Source organism: Mirounga angustirostris, unplaced genomic scaffold (assembly GCF_029215605.1).
Source record: "Mirounga angustirostris isolate CCGP_5_RB_7025 unplaced genomic scaffold, mMirAng1.0.hap1 SCAF_8, whole genome shotgun sequence".
Lineage (NCBI taxonomy): Eukaryota > Metazoa > Chordata > Mammalia > Carnivora > Phocidae > Mirounga > Mirounga angustirostris.
The window spans coordinates 7291318-7316178 of record NW_026991716.1 but is presented as its reverse complement, the minus strand read 5'-3'; the positions used below and the strand labels follow the sequence as shown (position 1 = coordinate 7316178).

General features: G+C 44.1%; 1 protein-coding gene across 3 annotated transcripts in view; it reads left to right on the top strand.

Annotated features, from left to right (window-relative positions):
- The window catches only part of CDKAL1 (CDK5 regulatory subunit associated protein 1 like 1), a 662439-nt gene extending 641040 nt beyond the window's left edge, over positions 1-21399 (top strand). For all 3 annotated transcript variants that reach the window (XM_054505708.2, XM_064597101.1, XM_045866302.3), the window contains one exon: positions 20825-21399. In XM_054505708.2, coding sequence (XP_054361683.1) covers positions 20825-21013 — 189 coding nt within the window. In that variant the 3' untranslated portion in view covers positions 21014-21399. The remainder of the gene's footprint in view (positions 1-20824) is intronic.
- Positions 21400-24861: the final 3462 nt, after the last annotated feature.

The window sequence follows — 24861 nt, the reverse complement described above, 5'->3', positions numbered from 1 at the left end:
TTTTCAGTCCAGGCTCATACCACCTTTCCCTTTGGAGTTGCAAGAGTCTTACTGACAACTTTCTTCTATATACCAGTGCGGTCTTAACGCTGGATGCAGAGAGAGAGAAAATGATGAGAAAATGGACGGTATTAACCATCTTCTCTGTGTTCTGTGGAAAGTGGTATTCGAGTTATCAGCCTGTGTTGGGAAGACAAGAGAATATGAACACTGCCCTGCTTGATCAAGGCAAACTCGTTTTACTCCTGATGTTCTTTTTTCTTTTGTGGCCCGTGTTCTAACAAATCACTTGAATCCTACCATTTCTAAGATCAATAAGAAGTCAGAGCCATTTTGTGCCTGAATCAGAAGAAAATTCTCTCTGATTCCAAACTTAAGTAGTGAGCTTTATTCTGATGATTTTCTCTTTCTGAGTTTATTCCTAGTAGGAAAGGATTGCTTTAAAGAAAGAAGAGGGAGGGGGGCTTTGTGAAAAGAGCTTGAGATTTGGAGTCTCCCGTGTTTGGGTTCAAATTGGAATTACACGCTACTCTGCTCCTGTACAACTTCTTGACTCACAGTTTCTTCATTTGTAAAATGGACACATTTGATCCACAGAGCACTAAATTAGATAATGTGGACAAAATGCCTGGTGTATCACAGGTATATTAATATTTGATAAAGGGATTTAGTAAGTATCATTTTAAAAATCAGTGATTTCCTGGGTCTTGATTTTTTTTTTACTTCAATTTTTTTTTAAAGGTACTTTACTTCCATTGGCTTTCACTCTGCAGTACTGTACAGTCAGTTGAGAAACCTCATGCTGGATTCTGATTACGTGGGTCTGAATCTTTGTTTCACCACTTACAAGGAGTATGACCTTGGGTAAACTACTCTTCCTCTCTCCACCTCCACTCTCTCCTCTGTAAACGTGGATAACAATAGTACCTACTTCACGGGATTACATGGAAATGGCTTAACAGTCAATGAAGGTTGGCCACTCTTCATATTATCATTATTAATTTGTGATACATTCCAAGCAATGAAGCAGAGAAGGTAAAAATTGCCCAACCTTTTATCATTTCAAAAGTTGTCATCGGGGTGTCTGAGTGGCTCAGTCAGTTGAGCGTCTGACTCTTGGTTTGGGCTCAGGTCATGATCTCAGGGTCGCGAGATGGAGCCCTGCATCGGGCTCTGTGCTCAGCATGGAGTCGGCTTGAGACTCTCTCTGCCTTTCCCTCTGTCCCTCCATCCTGTGCACGCTCTCTCAAATAAATCTTAAAAAAAAAAAAAGTTTGTAATCCTCAGCTGTTGACTTCCTACAAAATGGCAGATGAAAACAGACAAACTTGGAAAAGCTCCTCCACATAATGAGAACAACACATTAGCAGAAAGAGACTCCATAGCAATTTAATAGCATTGCCTGTTCTTTCTGACAGACATTTCTCTCTCTTTCTGCGTCTTTCTAAAGGAGAATATTCTAGAATGGAGAGCTGGACCTACCATTCTGTTTCTCAGAAGTGATGGGAAGGCTGCCCCCAGGGTGGCTGGCTGCCGCCTCTTTCTCATCTGCTGAGACTTTGATCCCAATAATGGATTCACTTGAGCAGCTAGATAGCTGAGCACCAACACAGCTGACTGCACAGGGAAAGGAAGCAGAATTTTAAAGGGTGGCATGGTTTGCCTTCATTACCAGACAAAGGGCCAGCAGGATATTCAGGTGTACTGAGTTTTATGTACAAACCATACTATATTTTCGGAGCTCTGACCCTTACAAAAGCACCGTTAAAGTGCTTTCCTCTTCATCTAACATTCATTTCCAAAACCACTGAAGTGAAAGGGTCTATTAGTTCAGGGCCAGATTTGAAAGCACATGAAAACTGCATTCATGAGGTTAAGAAATGGCTTAATAATTAAGTTAAAACAGTTGAAAGTGGATCTAATTTCAAACAGATCAGCTAACCGTGTTAGAAGCAAATGAGGGTGTGTTCCTTCCTATTTTCCTTCTACCTCTAAGATACCGGCTCCAACCCCACGCGGTTTTTCTCGTTTCTTTTTAAACTTTATATAAGATTGACTTCTTCATTGCCTGTATGTTAAAACATAGTACATTTGATATTTAGTGGAAACACACCGTGGAAAACATAGTACATTTGATATTTAGTCCATTTCTTTCATACTGCACCCAATTAGTGTCCTTTGCCCACCCGTTGGGACGTAGTTGGATGTCACCATCTAGATACATAGATTTTATTCTGTACTGCTGAGCTATATATTTTATTGGGCATTACAGCTGAACTCATGTGATTATGTCAGTTCAGGATGCACTTAGTATGTTTGCAGTACCTTTTGGTACCTGCTTGGTTACCATCCAAAGTATCATCTGAGCGACCCACCGCTCAACAATTAGCTTTCTTTTTTTTTTTAAGATTTTATTTATTTATTTGACAGAGAGAGACACAGCGAGAGAGGGAACACAAGCAGGGGGAGTGGGAGAGGGAGAAGCAGGCTCCCCGCCGAGCAGGGAGCCCGACGCGGGGCTCGATCCTAGGACCCGGGACCATGACCTGAGCCCAAGGCAGACGCTGAACGACTGAGTCACCAGGCGCCCCAACAATTAGCTTTCATTCCTCTTTCATCACTACTTGTGCTGCCAGATGATAATTTCCTCCTCCTGAGGCTTGGCGCTGGGGCATGGTGAGGGGAACTGCATGCCTCGAGAAACTAATTGCGCCTTCATAGTAATAATAGCTCCCAGTCAGTGAGCCTCTCCTATGCGCGCGGTGTTGAGGCTTTTTACCTATCTCACCTCGCTGTATTCTTGTAGCCTCGGCCAGGGCAGCTAGAGCACGGGATCTAGAAGACAAGAGCACTGCTGTGCTCGCTCACAAAGAGGCATCAGAGCGGGGACTGGGGCAGGCGCTGCCCCTCCCTCTGGACCCGTTGTCCACACTGCAGGAGGGAGTAGAAGGCACAGCGAGCTGGAGGTCAGAGGCAGGGGCAGACTCCCAGAGCAAGGAAGGAAAAGGACTAGGCCCCCTGCGACTGGATTGTTCACACATGCGTCATGCGCGGGGTGCCTGGCGTCTGGGGGTTTCAACATTTACCGACCATAATGTTACCTAGGCGCTGGCCCAGATATTGAAATAACAGATGTGATCTGGCCTTTACTCCTAAAGTAAAGGAGTTTCAGTCTGGGTGTTGTTCTGGTAATACTGCTCTTCATCGGGACCCTGGTAGGCCGGGATTGGGTGAGGGAGGGGGTCTTACGTAGGTACATTAGCTGCCCCGTGCAGCATAATGGCTCTCGGGGTGAAAGTTTTATGGGCGATTTTTACCAAGTCTAAAATGAATTCATTAAGAGCAAAAGGTATTCTTCATCATAAGAGCACCAAACAGAAAAAGCTTTCTTAGGAAAACCAAAGTGGTATCTCAGCAACACCCAAACATGAAAGGTTAGGTAGGCCCAATCTCCTATCCCACTGATGGGAGGAGAGAGACTCCAGGGGAGGATTTTCTCCTGTGATGATCTGAACTCATGTGTCCTGAACTACACTTTCATGCTCTCGCTTTGACTACATTACTCTTGCTTCGGATGTCTTTCCCATTTTCCTCCATCGGCAGTGATCCTTGCTAGCATGGCTGTGTGCCTCGTTTGCCTGGGACAGTCTTGCTTTACACCTGTTGTCCTGATGCCATTAATCATGGTGCCCCTCTATTCACTCCCCACCACGTCCTGGTTCGGAAGATGAATTACGCGGCCATCCCATCAATTTCTAAAGCGGACCCAGCACTTTGCTAAGCACTGCTTGGGATGCAGAAGTCTAGGATGTGGTCCTTGCCCTCAGCAAGAAGAAAGTGTAGTTGGGAAGAGAAGATATGTGCGTTTGAAACAAAACATGTAACATAGCAAGTGCTCAATAAGAAATTGGAAGCTAGGAACCTCTGAAGGTTGGAAGCATCAGGGGATGTGTGGGTCAGGGTTCTTTGTAGACAACAGAAAAGCGTTCATCTAATTTAAACAGGAAGGGAGGGATACAGTTTGCAGAATTGTTGGAAGGGCTGGCGAGTAGACTCTGCTAGAGCAACAGAAACAACACCCAGAACCACATAGAAGCTGCTGATAGGAAGTGTTCCCTCTGCCCCGACCCTGCACCTCAACGCAGAGCTCCCAAGCCCCGTCCGCCTCCTCACGAAGCTCACTCCACAATCAGGGCCTCTCGGCATGGCCTCGGAGTGTGGAACCTGGGTCTCAAGCTTGCGCCCAGGGACAAAGGAGGATGGGAGATGGTCCTTGGAATCTGTAGTGGTAAGAATTCTGCGTGTGGAGACCCAGAGGTGTGACAAGGTTGTTGGAACAGTTTCCACTGCAGAGGGTGTCATGGATGTGCTGGGGTTAGAACTGGGCTTGGAGGGTGGAAAGGGCCGAGTCAGGCAAGTGAAGAAGGACATTGTTCTCAGTGTGGAAGGAGCACAAGTCAAGGGACAGAAAGCACAGGAACAGAGCTGGCCTCATGTGGGCATCCATACACAGACGCGGGCTGGTGGGAGGCAGTGGGAAGTGTCGGCTGTGAAGGGGGAGACCGCTGGGTTCTGAAGGCAAATTGCACGAGACAGAAGTTAGGCTTTGCTGCATGATCGCATGAACTCTGAAAGCCCGGGCTTCACCTAACAAAGTTCTATTTCCTGCACACACTGCAGCATATCTAGTACCTTGTGGTGGGCAGTTTGGAATCAGGGTGGTCCGTTCCACACAGTCCCTCAGGGACCCAGGCTGACGGCAAGCAGAGAATTGCTGGAGAGCCAGGCTCTTCCCTCCCTCAGCCCTGAAGCGGCAGATGACGTTTCTGTTCGCAGCCATTGACCAGAATATTCACGTGGCCCCACCTACTTCAAGAGTTTGGGAAATACATACTTATGAATAAGTAAGGAGAAGATGTGGGTAAATGATAGAAGCGTCTGCTGTGGCCCGTTGGAAAGTCTTTGAACATGAACATAACCATGACAACCACCTGTGGGAAGAAAAACTCAGGAGCACTGGGCCACCCTGTCTGTCCTGCTCACCACCAGCCCCCAGGCCCAGCACAGCACCTGGCTTGTAGTTGGCGCTCGGGACATATTTGTTGAATGAACTTGGCTCTCAGTGACATGCAGGGCAGAATGGATAGTTTCTCAACCAGAGGCAGAGAAGTTAAGGATAAATCTATTACTTCGACTTGGGATACTAGTATATTCTTCCACGGGCTAAGAAAGAAAAATCATAGTCGAGCTACACAACCTGTTCTTGGAAGTCATTTGACGTCTCGATAAGCAGATTGCAAAAGCCCCATTTTGAATTGATAATAATCTTGCAAATTTAAATTCTTTTCATGGAACCTGTAAGGATGAGTACTTTAGACCTGGGATGCTTCTAACCGTAAATTTGCGTTTTCTTCCCTTTTCCTTTCTAATGATGAATCTGACAGCCTGTTTCTCCCGTCGTACTCACAGTACTGACTTTGAGATGTGCCTCAAATAATAGAACTATGGATATTTCTGTTTTCTAACGTAGTTTGCAGCGTTTTAAACTTAAAGGGTTTTGGAGAAACAAATTTTCTCCTGCCCTCTGTCTCCCCAGTGCAGTTCTATAAAATTACTGGGAAACATAAATATTCAAGCCATATGTCAAGTCAACAGTTATCTGTTAGGAAGTCAACCTATAAAAATGGGATGCATTGCCCTTCAGATTTGCCACCACTTGAGAGAGAAAGCTAAAGGACCACAAAAGCAAAGAACCATTGCAGATGTCCTTTATCAAGATTAGCATTTTCCTTCCAGAAGCTCCTGGCTCCCAGGGCTTCTCTCTCGCAGACATCCATTCTGAAAGATAGAGTATCTCTTCAGCACATGAGCTTTGGAGTCATACTGTGTGGATTTGGACTTTTGGCTCTCTTCCTTATTAACTGTATGATCCTTGGCTGATCACTTACCCTCTCTAGGTATGTTTCCTCTCTTATAAATTGGGAGTAATAGAATCTATCTGACAGGGTGATTTTGACGAATGAGGTACTGCATGGGAAGCACTCAGAGCATTACCTGGCACGTAGGAAGTGATCGATGAATATGTGGTGTGAAATTGGGGGCATGGTGATAGTGAAGATTTATCTGGGCCCAGTTAATCAAGATGCTAATGATATTGTGTCCATGGGCCATGGGTGATGTTTTACCCGAATCACATATATACCATGAGAAGAGGACTTGGTCATTGGTTTTTTCAGGTACATATATCACCAGCAAGAATATTTGTAAAGTCCAGTTGCCTAAAATAAATATTCATGATCGTGATTTAAGTTCCCCTTTTTCACTGACTTTGTGTGGCTATTTCTTTTCTCTGATCCCCTCAGATGAGGTCAGTTCCTCTGAACAGTCACAGAACATCTATGGTAGAGGATAGTGTTATTTGCTACAGATTTTTTTCTTTTAGATATTCTTGTAGGAGGTAATTTCCTCTTCCGTGTTGTACTATATTATCTGAAAATAAACACAATCTGCCTAATTGGTCTCCCTGTTTCTACCTTCTATATAAATCAGATCGTGTCTCCCTTATGTTTAAAACCATCAAGGATTCCATATGACCCAGCATATGTACCCAAAAACTGAAAGCAGACACTTAAGCCAACACGTACACTAGTATTCATAGCAGCATATTCACAACAATCAAAAAGGGGAAAGAACCCAAGTGTCAACTGGCAAATGAATGGATACACAAAATGTGATATATACATCCAATGGAATTTGACTCATCCATAAGAAGAAATGAATTTTTGACACAAACTGCCATATGAATGAACCTTGAAAACATTATGCTAAGTGAAATAAGCCAGGCACAAAAGGAGAAATATCATATGATTCCACTTATATGAAAGATCTAGAATAGGCAAATTTTATAGAAGCAGAAAGTAGAGGCTATCTGGGGCTAGAGGTAGAGATGGGGAGTTATTTCTTATTGGTTACAGAGTCTCTGGAGTGGTGAAAACGTTTTAGAAATAGTGGTGATGGTTGTACAACATGACGAATATAATTAGTGCCAGTGAATTGTGCGCTTGAGAATGATTAAAATAGTGAATTTTATGTTATATATATCTTACCATAATAAAAAAACCATTTTAAATGTTCAGTTTCCTCATGCTCACAGTGGAAACAAAAGTCCCAGCCTATAAGGCCTAGTGTCTTGGCCCTGCCATTGCCCCTCTGATGTCATCATTGACCTTTCTAGCCCTTGAATGTGCCGGACCAGCCACACTGGTCTCCGTGCTGCTCCTTGAATGTGAACACACCAGCCATTCTCCCTCAGGAGGGCCTTTCCACCTGCCAGTCCCTCTGCTTGGAACCTGCTTCTCTTAGATGCCTATGTGACACATCTGTCATCTCCTTCATTCAAGTATCTGCTGAAATTCTGCCTCATCAGCGAGTCCTTCCTGAGTAGCTCTCTGTAAAACAGCCACCCCCACCACAACCTAGAACCCCCCATCCTTCCTCCATTTTCCTCCATGGAAAATCTCCCTGTCAGATACACCACATATTTATGTGTTTCTTCGTCTCTAGTTACTAAAATGGAAACTCCATCCATAAGTGCTGGGATATTTTGCTTCATTCCTTTCTTTGTCTTTAATGTCTAGAACAGGGCCTGGCATGGCAGAGCACATGCTTAGGAAGTGTCTATTGAGTGAGTGAATGAATGAATGAATGTATTTGTGTTAAAGATAGAGAAAGACAGATAGATAGATAGATAGATAGATAGATAGATAGATAGATAGATAGATAGATAATCCCTTATTAAAAGGATTGCAGGACCAAATATCTGGTCATCTTATATACCAGTTAACTGTTACCACTATAAATGCCTCATGACACAATCACAAAACTTAGAGCAGTCCAGCTAATCTCAACTGCCGGATGGTTTTACCTTTTGACAACGCGGTGTCTGTGAACTGGTGTCTCATTGTGTTTTTAACTTGTATCTCTCTAATTACAAATGAGGTTGACATATGTGTATACATTTCTTGGATTTCTTTGATATATTTATTTCAATTTCCTCTTTGATAAAGAGTCTGTGTAAGTCTGTTGCCCATTTCCTTCTGTTGAGTTGATACCTTTTTGATTTTTAGGATTTCTTTATATTATAAAAGCCTACAGTCTGCTGTGTGTGAAGCACGTGTCTCCTCTCTGTTCGTGGCTTGTCTTTTAACCTCTCATTGGCGCCTTAGAATTTCATGTATTTTTGTGATTTAAGAATGGTTTCCCTGCCTTATGGGTTAGAAAGGTTTTCTGCCCACATGACCTAAAATTTTTCCAGTTCTGCCTTTCCCAGGTAAATAATCAGTCTACCTGGAATTAATTTTTAAGGATGGTGGGTAGGAGTCAAATTTCATTGTTTTACATGTGTATAATGAATTGTTCCAGAAAATTTTATTGAAAGTCCCATCTTTCCTAGCAGTGCAAAATGCCTCTGTTATAAAAATCACATCTCAATATATATATGAATCAGTTTCCAGCCCTCTACCTGGCATCTTTTTATATTAGTTGTCTATTTAGCAGCTTGAAACAGAAAAACATTCATTATCTCAGAGCATCTGTGGGTCAGAAATCTGGGCAAGCGCAGCTAGGATGCCTCTGGCCCCATGCCTGTTGGGAGGCTGCAGTCGGGGCGTTGACCAAGAGTGTAGTCTTACCTGAAAGGTCAACTGGGGGAAGAGCTGCCTCTAAGTTCACTTATGTGGGGATGGTGGGATTCCGTTTCCCATGGGTTGTGAGAGTGAGGTCTTGGTCCTTCGTGGCCGTTGGGCAGAGGTCTCCTTCAGTCTCTTCTCATGTAGGCTTTAGCGTAGGACACCTCACAACAAGGCAGCTGGCTTTCCTCAGAGCAACAAGCAGAGAGAGTGAGAAACAGGGAAGCCATGGGTTTTTTTTGTGTGTGTGACCTAATTTCAGAAGTGGCATCCCATCATTTATGTTGAGTGTTATTAATTAGAAGCAAGGCCGATCAGCTCATAGTCAGGGGAAGAGGGAAGTTGTTACAGCGGGATGTGAATACCGGAAGGCGAAGATCACTGGGAGCCATCTTGGAGGTTGCCCGCCACACTTTTATGGTGATATAAACAATTAAATCTCCCTGTATTAATCTTCTCTGTTATTTTCAATGACATTTGGTAGGGTTGTTTATTTTTTACTTTTTAAGAACTATCCATATTCAAAATAGAAATAGAAAGGGGAAATGAGCATGCCTTGGGATGGAGTTTTAGAAGAACACATCATGGAATTTTGGAAGTGAGGGGAAAATTCAGATGTGAACTTGGTTCAAATGGCCGATTTTAATGTAATCATGGTGAGTGCATTCCATGTAATCTTTCTTAACTGGTTTATCGGAATTTTTCCTAGCTGAATAACTATCACAGTCATCTGTAGGAGACATTTTACATGTTAGCTCATCCTTTATGAGATTCTTTGGACAGAACAAAGCACCTGCCATCTCCTTTATTCATTTTATACAGTTCGTGGAGCTCAATGATGCTAGAACCATATTCCCAGTGTCATTGAAAATGATGCTTAGAACAGGATGGGAGGGTTGCATTGTAACAGTGGTTAGCATCACGCATGGCTTCTTTTTCATTTAAAACACAAACATCTGCCAACACACTCTCATGGTTACCTAGTGGGAAGAAATCCTTGGGCGTAATTATTTTGAGTTGAAGTGCTTGCTTAAAGATTAACTTTCGTACACCTGATTGTTCCGTTCGTGGACATCCTAGTTCACAGCTTCCTGTATACACTCCATGGAATGAGGGTGGTTTCAGTTGGAGCTTAAGAGATTATCGAAAAGACTTCATCATCAGGAAAGCATCTGGACCCAATTCACCTTAATTTTCTTCAGCTTTGCCACAGTGGTGGGGCCACATTAGCTTGTACAGATGTGTACTTCCAGCCAATATTTCGGGTTAGAGGAGTTCAGATTTCTGCCGTCATCATGAACATGGTGATTACTGACTTCATAGTTCTCAGGGAGCCTTTTGGTTCCTTCTTTATTTCCAGTCCTGTGTGTGTGTGTGTGTGTGTGTGTATGTGTGTATACTTGTGTATACATCCGTGGCTGAAAGAGAGACCTACATACACATTCTAGAATAATTTCCAAATTTTGACATAGTAAATAAATAGCTTGGGTTTTAAGGGCAGCTAGTAAAATTTAAATCACAATGAATAAGAAGTAAAAATAAATGCATCTCCAGCTAAGATGCCAGACCTCTGATAACATACCTTTCAGAAAAGCTCACAACCCCTTGGTTTTTGTAGAACTAAAGAGGTTATGTATAAACAAATGACAACACCCCACTGTGGGCAAAGATTTTTATGCTGTGTTATTAATTCTAGACCCCCTTCTTCTACCCTGCACTCCATGCACTTATTTGGTGAATGTAGCAAGCCAGGATCTAGGCCAGTGTCAGGCATTTGAATGGATACGTGGTGCTAAGTTAAAGAAAGATTAGGAACTTTCAGGAAGACGACAGAATTCAGGTAGAAGCCCACAACTGGAGGGTTGAGGAGGCCTTATGAAGACTGGACCGCCACCGTTGTTCATTCCTGATTATCAGGGACTGAGACAACAGTTTCCATTAGAGATACTTACGTTAAGAGGTGCTTCCTTAAGTGTATATTTTGGGAATTAAAATGCAATCATGATAGAGATAACTTTCAGATATGAAGACGATTTTGTATTTAAAGCAAACTCTACAAAGTCAGGAGATTTTGAAGGTCTTTTCTGATAGCATACTGCACTGCATAATGTATATTTTAACATAATTTCCTTGCACTGATCACATATTTGGTGTTGATAGATTTTCTGCATAGGCCATATATGCAGGCTCGGTTAAAAAAAACAAACAAGAAGGTGATGCTGAACTCTAACTTGAGTTATGAGCTATCAGACATTTTTTTCTTCATCCCTAGTAGCTTTCCCTTCAAGCTCTAACAATGCCTTTGAGCCATGAGAAAAATTTACACATAATATTTTGAATCCATTAAAAGAAGTTCAGAGCTTAAGAGTTGTTTTTGTATCTCTTGAGTCGGATGAATTACGACCTCACAGAAAATAATAATTAGGTGATGTGTCGACGCCAAGCTTTGATTTTTGGTATGATTATCTCTTTCTTTCATTTGGCTCAGTTGAAGTCAGAGGGTTGGCTTCCTGAAAGAGGGGTCACCCAGACCACATCCTGAAAGAGGGGGTCACCCAGACCATGCAGAGGCACATCAGAGCTCTTCCTTTGGTAAATGTCAAGGCAGAATTACTCAGAATATAATCTGAAATGCATTTGATCATACGGCAGATAGTTTAATAATTTATTTTTGGCCTTATTAGCAAAGCCTTGTATTACTCTGCTGTCACCAAAACAAGATATAAAACAAGATCATAGTGATTTTGTGTGTGCGGGTATGTTCTGGCTTGAAATTATTTTTCTTTGCGATTTTAATGGCCTGATAGCAATTACACATTTGAGGTGAGAGGATGTGGGGGAAATTACATGCAAATAATGCCGAATTTAGAATTGCCCGTGCCCAAAAGTGATACAGAAATGCTGACAGAACTGTGCCCTCATCACGTAACTCTGTGACAGAGGTTTTATCATGTGAATATTCTCCCCAAATAAATGAAAAGGTGTAGCTGATTCCAGGTTTAATTTGTGGAGTTCGTTACATGCCAGTGTACCTACGAAGCTGATGGACGGCGCATAGAACATTCTTCGCAGAGTCCTCAAGAACTAGAAACTACTAAGATCTTTGGTTCAGAGAGAATCGGGCATTCCTAATTATATGAAATTAAGATGTTCCCAGTTTGAGGAATTGTCTGAAAGAGTAGTGGAGAAAGGTAGCACGGCACCCTCCATCCCTGTCTGTCCCTGTAGCTGGTAAGGCCCCAGAGCACGGGGACAGGGTGTCTGTCAATCCGAGGAAGGCAGCTTGCAACACCTGCAGGTGTCGGAGACAGAAGAACTCATTTAGACGCTGCACGGCGAGATGGGAAGACAGGTGGCGACTCTCTTCCAGGGATATCTTTTATTTGAGCAGAACCAGCCCAACTGTTCCTCATTAAAACACATTTTGCAACATGTTCTAATGTGAGCAGATCAAGTGTGTGTGTGTGTGTGTGTGTGTGTGTGTGTTCAGAGAAAACGCAGCCGTGTGCCATCTCTGGGTCCCATTTACAAAGTCTCAGCATGGTTCAGAACTGCAAGCCAGGTGGGGTGCAGTGCCCCCTCAGGACCTGACCTGGCTTTCCCGGAATGGCCTTTCTGTAGAGAAACGGAAAACACCACCATTGCGTCCGTGAGATGCAGTGGCAAGTAAAGTGGATAAAGTCGGCTTAGAAGGAATCTCAATCCTGATAGTCATTTGATATGCCGTGCCTTGGTTTTTCTCATTTCTCTGTATGGCGTTAGAAATGTACCTCTGATGTGTTATCACCAAGGCTGAACTTAGTATGACTGAAGCCAAGCCTCTCATCGGCTTCACCATGGATACCTGCTCCCCATCAATTGGGCAAGTTGGAATTAAGTCATGTTAACAGCTTCCCTGGGAATTTGGAGGGAATGAAAGAATGCATATAGAGTACTCAGAATCGTGCCAGGCGTATGGTGACCAGTGCATAAATGCTTCTTATCTACTTAGTGTTTTTATATAGAGGCTGTCATCCACATGTCCTCCTGGATCCTTAGGCTTCTGGTTCTATGGCCATATCCCATAATGCAAATTATAAATATTTGGGGGGAGAAGCACTGCACGAGAGGCCTGTGAACGGCATGACTTTCCATTGGAAGGCCAAACCCAACCAAGAAAAGGATAAGATGTTTGCACCTGTACAAAAATATAAATATAGAAGGCAAAGGAACACACAGAAGTACAAATACCCCTGCAGATAACGTTCTATTCATTGACCACCTCCTTCAGGTCCTTATCTCTTCCGGCTGAAAAAGCCATGAGTAGGACAGACATGGTGGCTCAGCAGGTCTGTGTGAGCGGAGGCTGAGCCCTGGGAACCCCGTCTTCCTCCACCAGGAGGCTTCATGGCCAACCAGCGGTACAGTCACCGGGAGGTGCCCTGTACCCCTTTTCCCTGTGACGTGGAGAACATCAGGCTTCTGTTGGAGTGCATTCTCTCCTATAGCTGGTTCAGCTCTGCCTGAACTGAGCACACCTTCTGGTGGGACAGTGAGAACACGGGGAAGTCACATATGCCAGGAGAGGTAAGCACAATAATGTGCTCTCTCTCTCTCTCTCTCTCTCTCTCACACACACACACACACATACACACAGGATAACCCACGTCCTGATCCCAGGAACCTGTGAATGTGCTTGCCTTACAAGGCCAAAGGGAACTTCAGGTATGTGATTCAATTAAAGGTTGAGATAGAGAAATTGTCCTGGGTTTATTCCCAGGGGCCCAGCGTAAATCACAAGGATCCTCATTGAGAAGTCTGTATTACTGGCTTTGAACCTGGAGAGAAAAGGCCACAAGCCAACGGATACAGGCAGCCTCTAGAAGCTAGAAAAAGAGCAAGGAGACCAATTCTCCTCTAGAACTGGCAGAAAGAATGCAGCTTTGCCGACACCTTGATTTTAGAATTTTCGACCTCCAGAATTGCAAGCGAATGAATTTGTATTAAAACCTGAGGTTACGGTAATTTATTAAAGTAGCAATAGAAAACTAATGTACCATGCTACTTCTCTGCTGGCAAGTTTTTCCCTGTTGGTACTATTATATTTTTATACCATGTTGTATTGATGATGTTCGACCCTCTGTTCCCTCTACCCCACAATCTAATAAGAAATCCAAGAATAGGTAAATGGCAATTTATATGGAAAGACTATCTGCACTGTATAAAATGTGCATCTGTAGTACTAAGGAGTGGGTAGAAAGGCAAATATCCTTTCAGCCAGCACTGCCCACCCCCCTCGGTGCTGGGCCCTGGGCATGCACTGGCAAGGCTCCTCTCGAGGGGTGCTCATAGGATCTTGCAGGAGTAGACAGGTCATTTACTACCACCGACAAGGGCCATGATGAAGGCCGGCCAGCTGGATGCCCAGCCCCATGGAGGGGAAGCACCTCACTCCTCTGGGGCTGTGCGCTGGTTGAGAGAGTTTTTCCTACAGGAGGTCCCGTCTGACTGAGCCCTGGGAAAACAATCTCAAGAGGAAGCAGGGAGCAGACAGAGAGTGGAGGAGGGGAGCTGGCTGGTTCAGGCTGGGCACAGAACCTAAAACTTTTGTGGAATCGAGAGTGACCTGTTTCCTTTCCTTTTTAGTTTCCTTGAAAAAAAATGTTATAACAAAACTAAATATCGAAGGAAAAATCAGATATAAAAATGAGCTGTTTCCTTTCCTGTTTCCTTTCCTTTTTAGTTTCCTTGAAAAAAAATGTTATAACAAAACTAAATATCGAAGGAAAAATCAGATATAAAAATGAGCCTCTGGCACATGTGACCAGTGAACCCCTCTTCATAAATTTGGGTCCAAGTTTCCCTTCACATATGGGATGGTTTTAGTTAAGAGCTGTTCCAGAAGGCTCACTCCACAGAGAGAGGCATAGCTTCTCCATCGTGGGTTAGCGCTTGCGAGGGTAGTACCCAGGACAGGACATCTTCATCTCAGTGCTGGTGCTAAGTGCTGTGGGGAGCTCTGGGCTTCCCCACGTTCCAGGTCACACTCCTGAGATGTAATATAATAGCCCTTCGTGTAGACCTTCTGCATTCCAGGCACCCCAGCCAAGCACTGAGCATATTACTTCAAACCCTCTCGACATCGTCTACAGTACATATTGATATCTCTGCTTCATAGAAGAGGTAACTAGGCTCTGGGGCTTTGAACCACTTGCCCAAGGTCACACAGCTGCCAGATGTCTGACCCTGGATTCAGTTTCTGCCCTGCCAGAATTTGAAACCCATGCTCATTCATTATATATCGTGTGTCCCCTGATGACGCGGAAGGGACAAAAATAGCCTAAATCAGTTAATCATATTTGAGAAGCAAATAAAATAGCGACTTTATGATTTTACAAAAAGAATATCTGAGACAGTTTGCCAGTTCCATTAGAACCTCAAAACACCAGGGAATGTGTTAATCTTGAGTTTTACATGCTCAAAAAACTTAATATGCACATCTCACTCGATCCTCCTAACAGCCCTATGATATGAAAATACTAGCAGTATCTCCATTTCTTAGGTGATTTTGTGTAGAAACAGAGAAGATAAATCATCTGCCCCCAAATCCTAAGATGGAGGTGGGACTAGAGGGCAGAACCAGGGCACTTCATGCCCCCAGCACTGGTCCCATGTGACCTCGGTGCCCTGCATGTGTTTGGGTGTAGTCAGGCTCCTCTTTCTTCTTCCCAGCCATACATGGGTAGCTGCTCAAGAAAGACATAATTCAAGATGGACTGTTGTTACCATCTAGCCAGACTGCGTTCTTTTTTCTGAAGTCTTCATTTATCTCCACCTGATTGAAATCCGATCCATAGACTTTCTGAACATCAAAGTGGTTTTTGTTTGGTTTTGTTTTCAGTGTAGGTACTTGGTTCTACTTTACCAGATTTATTACTTTAATAGGATTTGATAAGCTGTACTTTCAAAAATTAGTAAGGTGCTTTAAGAATTAGCAAGAATGTTTAGAAATTAATTAAGGAAACAGATTTACAAAGCGGGGGGATAGCCCATGTGAATCAAAGTGAACACTTTCTCAGTGTTGTCCTTAATTTACTATAACTGGATAAATGCAGGGATCTTTTTGATTGAACAGAGGTCCTATCCTGCCTCGTTTCAAATTTCTGTTTTGAAAAAGGCATTTCTCAGTGGAGTTGGATTTCTTAAAAAGTGTAAGTTTGAGAGTTGGTGTTTACTTAGTCTTAGCAAGCAATAACATTTCTCAAAGTGGGTGTGTTACCGTTTGAGAGATGGAAGTGTATCTTGAATTTCAAGAATTAATAATCTTTGGTAATAATGTTTAAGAAGTTTAGGGAAGGTTTGAGCCTTCTGTTTACTTCCCAGAACTATTGGCCATACAAAGTTTTTCTCTAAGTCAGTTACATACATTGTTCTCCGTGTGTGTGTGTGTGTGTGTGTGTGTGTCGGCATGCACATGTAAACTTTTACCTTAGCATTGGTGATTTATCATCACCTCCCCTAAAAGCACTTTTTGTTTAAATTGGGTCATAGAAGTGCTACATTCTTTCCTATTCATTCTTTCCTATTCGCTTCTAACTATATAGAGCTCTGCCATAGTTGTATGTTTAGATGTTGGAGTGTCTTGGACTTTAGGAGAAAGTCCTTCTGTTTCCTATATTTTTTTAAAAGATTTTATTTATTTATCTGACAGAGAGACAGAGTGCACAAACAGGGAAAGTAGCAGGCAGAGGGAGAAGCAGGCTCCCGGCTGAGCAGGGAGCCCAATGCGGAACTCGATCCCAGGACCCCAGGGCTCATGACCTGAGCTGAAGGCAGACGCTTAACCAACTGAGCCACCCAGGCGCCCCTCCTATATTTTTAAGTTACTTTAACTTCAGTATCACAGTGGTGGTGACAATTGAAATGTACAAAGCTAGCTTCCTACTGATTACTGTCAGCTGAGAAGTCTTTTTCTCAATCTTATATTTAAAAATATGTCATCAAACTCTTTTAATCACGATCTTGGATCGGTAAAAGGTGAAGATAAAAAAGAAGCCCAGTACGGTAGAGACAGGCTACCTTTTCCCTCTCGTGCTGTGTTGTTTGTCAAGTGCCCACCTTGATCTTAGGGAAAGCAGCAGGCCAGGTGGGTGCGGCTGCCTGAGCACGCTCCTGCTGTCCATGAGATTCTGTGATGCAGACTTGGCACACTGGGAATGGGGCGGTCCGTTACGGTCAGACGCATTAGGTGTTTGCCAGGAGCAGGTGGGGGCAGGGGTGTGGGAGGGAATAAAGTAATACCCAAGGAAGAACACAACTACGGGTAATCCACAATGGTAATTCAATAAGTAACTTTCATATTTGGAGCAAAATTTTATGGCAAATGAGTTAGAAGAAGGAGAAGAAATTTTGTGGAATAGTCATCAAAAGTCAAGGGTTTTTTCAGGCCAAGAGCACAAACACATTAGCTGCACTGCAGCTTTGTGAAGCAGAAGGTTTTATAAACTCAACCAGATGCTTAATGCTTGAAGACGTGGCCTAGTCCTGCCCGGGTCAGCCTGACCCCTGGCCTGGCACCAGTGATCACCAAGTGACAGCTTGGAATGGCAGGTGTAGAACCAGGGCCCAGCATTTGGGATGATGGGTGGAACAGAGGTGGATTCTCCCTGAAGCTGGGAGAGATTGTGTTTCACCGGCTCACTCTTGGAGGGGCCCCTTCCAAGGCCCTGTACTTAAGATTGTATTTGCATTTCTCCTAAAAAGAAAGCTCCAGCCCCCATGCTGTCTGGATCTACTCCTCGGTGAGGGTGTCTGTGAACTTCCTAAAGTCATACATGGAAGCATGAGTAGCGCTGTGTGCCTATGGGCACAGTCACCTCCACATTTTTCTGGGGAACAATCTGTAGTCTTCACTGGCTTCTCAAAGCCTTGCATGACTCAAAAATGTCAAACTCGGGCCAAGGAGACATCAATCAGCCTCTTAGTTATGGTCTCGTAAACCCAAATTTAAGAAGTGATGCTTTAATCTCTAGAGGCAGCAACTTAGGATTCGTGTAGATTCATACTCTGAATCCATCACAGGGTGCGTGGGTCACAAGGGATATGGAGAGGCGCGTTTTTGATTGTTTGCACCTCCTCTGGAACACACACCCCCATTCACTCACTTATTCACATCTGAACACTTGCGGGTATCCACTCTACCCCTGCAGACGCGCAGGTCCAAGAACCCGGAGGGGAAGTAGCCTCACTGCACTTGAAGAACTCACATCACTTATGTCACTGTAGTGAAGGACTTCGTTCTCTCTCCGGGCTGCCCGGTCCAGATGAGTGCTGTCCTTGAGATATGGAGACTGCTTTAGGCAAACTAAAAGTTTGTCAACATATTCTTAGCTCCAAAATATCACATGGAAAGCCAGTCTCACAAGAGAATGGTCTCCGGGGGCGGGGGCAGCTTTGGGTGCACCTCTGAGCTCTGGTCATGCGCCCCCCCCCCCCCCCCGCTGCAGGGAGGAAAGCTCATCTGTTCCACTGCATGCCCCCTTGTCAAGGGACGGACACCAGCAGGGTGTTGGTCCAAACACCCGTGAGTGCAGAAGTGAATCATGATTCGACTGCCATTGGGTTGGGAGATTTATCCTTGAGGTTAGCAGTTTTTCTTTTCTTTTCTTTTTTTTTAACTTTGCCATTAGTCTCCTAGAGTCAAAGCAAGAATTCTTGCACATCTATCACATGGAAGCATTAGCTGGTGGAAACTGGATTCTAAAAGTTATTTTCATTTCCCCATTCCTATTCTTCATACCTCTTGTTACTCACTCATCTGAACTCAAATCCTGTAGGTTCTCCATCAAAAGTCCGTTGTCCCTCCTTCCCCAGCCTTCTGCCATCATCCTAACATAGGTGCTCATCACCTCCTGCCTCAACTCGCCACTGGATCACCTACTCCCATTCTCTTCCCTCCCGTCAGCCTACCCTGCACATTCCTGCCACGGTTTCCTTCTGGAGAGTACGGTTTCCGTGTGTCTACCATGTATGGTGAGCTGCAACTCCCACTTTCCACACAGAGGACACAGGTGTCAACAAGAGATTCTTAGGGAGCTTGGAAGGGAAGAAAAAGCAAAATAAAATGGTGTTGAAATATTTTGTGCTGCTGTGGATTTCTTGTTCTTCCACAGACATGCCTGATGTTTTCCTGCCTCTGGGTTACCCCCTTGGCCCCCCACATTGTTCCTCCCATCTGTGTTCCCCTGCCCACCCCATCTCCATCTCTCAAAGTGGTGTTTCAGGTCCCAGCAGGGGAGGCACCAACTCTAAAGCCTGTACATAAGATGGAGATCTTCTATAACAGAATTAAAGTTATACTTTGAAAGGCTAGAACCGTCTAGAGAGCAGCCAGGTTCTCCCTCCCCACTAGTGATCATAGCTAGACAGCATACCAGAGGGAGCTGAATTGGGGGAGGGGGGCTGTCTTTCTGGCCACCCAGACCCTTCAGCTTCCTCTTCAAGTTTGGGGCAGTTTGGAATCTCCACCTGGAGGGATATGTTTGTGGAATGAAATGACATCCATAAAAACTATGTCATTCTTTCTTTCTTTTTTTTTTTTTTTTGCTGAGTAGATGTGGTTGCATCCCTAAAAGGTACATTTTTGATATGATTCCACTCTACGTAAACATTATGCTTTGTGAATTCTGCCTTAATTCTCCATAAACTAACTCTCTCTCCTCCCCTCTCATATGTTTTGTGCATAATCTGGAAAATCATGAACTTGGCCTGACACTTCAAAGAAAGGAAATGTGATTTATCCATACCTAACTTGGCGCCACGTGGCCCATGGTGGGTGTTTGAATGTGTCTGTGCTGAAGGAGTAACTAAGTGATCGCTTCTTCTTACATCAGACTAAAAAGCTTCTACACAGCAAAGAAAACCATCAACAAAACAAAAAGGCAGTCTACTTGAATGGAGAAAATATTTACAAATCCTATATCTGATATCTGATAAGTAATATCCAAAATATATAAGGAACTACTGTAACTCACTAGCAAAAAAACAATCTGATTAAAAAATGGGCAGAGGATCTGAGTAGATATTTTTCCAAAGAAGACATACAGATGGCCAACAGGTACATGAAAGATGCTCAACATCACTCATCATCAGGAAAGTGCAAATCAAAACCGCAGTGAGCTATCACCTCCCACCTGTCAGAATGGCTATTTTCAAAAAGACAAGAAATAACAAGTGTTGGCAGAGATGTGGAGAAATGGGCACTGTTGTGAGAGAATGTAACTTGGTGCAGCCACTGTGGAAAACAGTATGGAGGTGCCTCAGTAAGTTAAAAACAGAAATACCATATGATCCAGCAGTTCCTCTTCTGTGTATTTATCTGAAGAAAACAAAAACACTCACCCCTGTGTTCATTGTAGCATGATTTACAGTAACCAAAATATGGAAACAGCCTAAGTGTCCAGTGTCTTTATCCAAAGAAGATGTGGGATATATATCCTGTGTGTGTGTGTGTGTGTGTGTGTATGTATATGTGAATATTACTCAGCCATAAAAAAGAGGGAAATCCTACCATTTGCAACAACGTGGATGGACCTTTAGAGAATTATGCTAAGTGAATTAAGTCCGAGAAGGACAAATGCCATATGGGCTCAATTATATGTGAAGTCTAAAAAAAAAAAAAAAATTGAGCTCATAGATCCAGAGAACAGATCGGTGGTTGCCAGAGGTGGAGGTCGGGGGGTGGGCAAGATGGGTGAAAGGGGTCAAAAGTGGAAACTTCCAGTTACAGCACGAGTAAGCCCAGGGGGTGTCATGCACAGCACGGTGACTGGGATTAACAACACTGTGTTGCATATTTGAAAAGTTGCCAAGAGGGGAGATCCTAAAAATTCTCATCACAAGAAAAAATAAAAACAAAAACTGCATGCATGGCAGTGGATGTTAAGTAGACTTATTGTGGTGGTCATTTTGGAGTACATAAAACATGGACTCGTTATGCTGCACACCTGAACTAATAACAATGTTATTTGTCACTTACATCTCAATAAAGAAAAAAAAGACAGCTTCTTCTAGGGACTCATTACCTGACAGATAGTCACAGTAGGGCTGTTTTGTATCTTAAAATCATTTTTTTCCCCTCTATGTTTCCGTCTTCATAGGACTTCAGAAATAGGCTTGGGAATCACCTGAGCGTGGTGCCCCACACCCGTGCGGTTCGGCGGGACCCCACGAGCTCCAGAATGGCACTCCGCTTGCAAAGACTCCATCAAGACTGCACCCTGAGGGCGTCTGTGGGCCTGGCTCTGTTTGCTCTCCTTCTGGCTTTTTTGGTCAAAGTCTATAATTAAAGCACAACTAAAGGAAGCATTTGTGAAGAAGACTAAATTTCTCATTAAAATCTGCAACGAGCAGAAAAGCAACCACATCAGTCCTCCAAGAGCCGGAGTTGGTACTGGTCTCGCTGCCCCCGCATCAGCCATGCTTTTTAATGGAGGCTTACCGTGTCTCCCATTGAGTTGGGCCATCAGTTATTTGACCTAACACCTACTGACTGTTGCCATAGCATATCTTTTGAATTAAGCTCCTTTCGGTTAATTTGCAGCAGGAAATGCAAGTGGTTGCATTTTCTTTAAACCTCCAGTCTTCAAGTCAGAACTTAATTGTACAGTGGATCCGGTCATCTTTTCCTGATGTGGGAAGAATTTTGAGTCTTCAATAAACATCTAAAAATGTATCTTTCTCTTTATGCTTTGTTTAGAGTAAAATGCCACAAACATCTTATTTTTCACAGCAGATGTGTTGCTGGAAAGTTTATTATGGAAACCTGTGTTTGGAACAAGACTTCTCTTGGAATGCACAGGGCAGAGTCGCCAAGTAAAGGACTCTCAGTGACATTTCTGAGAAGTGTGAGGAATCAACCACTTCTTCGGCACCCACAGACTTTCAAAAACTGGATTTGTCTAAAACCAGCTGTGCCCCTTCTCTGACAGTTTTGACCCATGACATCAAATGTTTATTTCTACCTGACATCATTGGCCTTTACTAAGTACAATGGCTTATTTCACAGTAGAAGGACTCAATGTACTAAGCGATCCTATGAACATCAGAATTTAGATGTTATTTGGATCGTATAGGCCCAGGGAAATCAGATGCCCTCTGGTCACCATAGGACATTTCATCTTTAAACCCACACCCGTGTTCAGCTCCTCCTTTTATGTGTCTTTTAAGGAATCCGAATTAAAATTTATTTATGTCATCAGTTGGTGAGCTAACAAAACGAAAAAGCAAAACAAAACTAGTGTTAGTACATTTGTCCCGAACCTGGTATGTGCTTCTAAGAGGAAATCCCATTTCCAATGCAGAGGACCTGCCCGGGCCCTCGCAGAGCCCCCCCAGGGGAACATTCATTTGGGATGCTAGTGAGTCACACTGTGTAGGACGTAAGAAAAGCTTTGTGCCCCTAACTGACCGGAGATGAGCAGGGTGTTTGTAGTCCCCAGCTCACCCCTTCCCCACTCTTTCCCTCTTACACCTCCCCTGTTTCTTTCCTCCCCTCCTGCTCTAAGCTGTTCTTACCTCCACTCTGTTCCCTTCCTTTGTCCTTCCCGTGAACCAAGCGCACACCCAGCCATCCAGCAGCCCCGCTGCCCCTCCCCCGCTGTGGTGGGGGTTCTCAAGGATTGTTTCAGCCGCACGGGGCCACCCCACTCCACCTCTCCTCTTTCTGACCCCAAGTTGGGCCGCAACGTCATTTTGCTGAGAGGTTCAGGAAGTATCAAAGCACCATCCTATGAGCACTTGGCTAGACGGGTGGCTATGGTCTGAAGACCCAGCTTGCTTTTTTCCATGACCTCCTGCTGGAGGGAGAGGGGGGGGAGGGTGTGGTGGTTGCGGACAGCACAGCCCTCTGGTGGACAGGATGGGCCGGGGAGCCCTCGGAGCAAGTGCTGTCTCAGGGGAGCCGTCCCCTTTCCAGCTCCTCTCCTTCCTGCCCACAGTGCTCCTGCACATCTCCCACCCCGCTGGAGTTGGGCCTGGCCTCGTGACTTGTGTCGGCCAATGCAACGGGAGTGGAAGGGACAGATCTCCGAGGCACGGTCGCCATATGCTCTTCCCGCCACGAGGGTGATGATGGGCACACACGTCAGGATGAAGTTTTCCTCGGCCTGAGTCCCCCGGGGAGCGCGTCGAGCGCGTGCTGGACGTGGGTAAAACAAAAAAGGAACTTCTGTTGTGTGAAGCCACTGAGATGGGAGCTGTCAGCGTAGGATGACGTAGACCATCCTGATTCAGACGGAGTCAGCCATGAGAGGACGGTTGGCTTGCCATTTGTGAATGCAGCTGCTGATGTGCCTCCTGTTTTCTTTTCATGTTTCCCCTTAGTGCCAAAGTCTTTTCCTTTCTTTCTTTCTTTTTTTTTTTTAATAGTGACTCTTCCTGCTGAGAAGGAAGCTATGAAGAGACCTGTCTTGGTTTACTCAGGCTGCTATAACAACACCATCGACCTGGTGGCTTACAACCAGCAGAAATCTATTTCTCATAGTTCTGGAGACTAGACAGTCCAAGGTCAAGGCACTGCGTATTTAGTATCTTGTGAGGACTCACTTCCTGCCTCATAGGTGGCCGTCTGCCTGTGCATCTCAGGAGGTAGCAGGAGGGAGCTCTCCGCATCTCTGATCCCGTTGCTGAGGGCCCCATCCTCGTGACCTTGTCACCTCTCAAAGGCCCCCTCCTATCATCACATTTTTAAATAAAGAAGATTTATTAATCCAGTTTCTTTTCTCTCTTCCTCCCTCCCTCACCCTCTGCCTCTCTTTCATTCTGTCTTCCTCGGTTCATCAAGTGTGAGATAGTCAGTTGGATAATGTAAAAAAATTCTTTGGTGAAAACTTTGCTTTGTTGCTAGGGAAATGTGTCTAAACATCAGATTTCCATATGTCTTTCAGTCAAAACATATGCTTTCCTGTTGACTTCAGTCCAGGTTGAAGATTTCAGTCACGGGGAGAGGATTGGAGTTACAAATGAACCTCGAGAAGTTTTATCATTATAACACAAGCATAGAGGAAAGTAAAGGAAGGGCAAGAGGGAGCGGAGGGGGGAAAAGAGAGAAAGAAAGAAGAAGAAGAGAAAGAGGGAAAAAGATATTCTTAAGATTTGCCTGGCCCCTGAGGCACCCCAGGATGTTTTAAATGTTTGAGGGAAACAGTGACATCTGTCAGATACCGTGCAAACCAGTTGCTCAAAGTGGTTCCATTTCAGCACTGGAATGCACACTTCATGATGCCATGTCAAAGACTGGATTTTAGGCAGTCGCTGTGACAAAAGAGCAAGTATCAAGAATGTGGAACAGGAACTGAAGACGCTCTTATTTCACGGTTTGAGACGTTGTGCAGTGCCCAACAGATGCACGTGTTCCATTTATAAGTAATTACAGTCATTTTAGAATAAAATAAAAATATATTTATTTCAACTGACTCGTATTACTTTTTTCACACAGATTTTGTAAGATATTTAAGACACAAGTATTTAGGGGCACCTGGGTGGCTCAGTCGTTAAGCATCTGCCTGCAGCTCAGGTCATGATCTTAGGGTCCTGGGATCGAGCCCCGCATCGGGCTCCCTGCTCTGCGGGGAGCCTGCTTCTCCCTCTCCCGCTCCCCCTGCTTCTGTTCCCTCTCTTGCTGTGTCTCTTCCTGTCAAATAAATAAATAAAATCTTTTTAAAAAAAAAAAGACAAGTATTTATTAAGTTGTTAGTACCTAGCTACTTAGGAAATAGGATGGTCAGCTGTTTCTATTGGCCTAGGAGTGCCATGAATTGAGAAAGCTTGAGAACCTCAGCTTTGTGGCGTGACCTATGTAGAGGATCCATGCCAAATTTATATTTAACCTGGGGTCCTAATTATTTCTCGAAATTTTTTTTAGTTTTTTAATTTATTAATAGCACGTGTTTAATAAATTTGCACCTGCCTAACTATTGAGCTAGAATTATGGTGTTGAAACTATAAAACGTGGGGCGCCTGGGTGGCTCATTCACTTGAGCGTCCGGCTCTTGGTTTCAGCTCAGGTCATGATCTTGGGGTCCTGGGATCAAGCCTCATGTTGGGCTCCATGCTCGGTGGGGAGTCTGCTTGGGATTCTCTCTCTCCATCTCTGCCTCTCCCCCTTCCTGCTTGCTCATGCATGCACGCTCTCTCT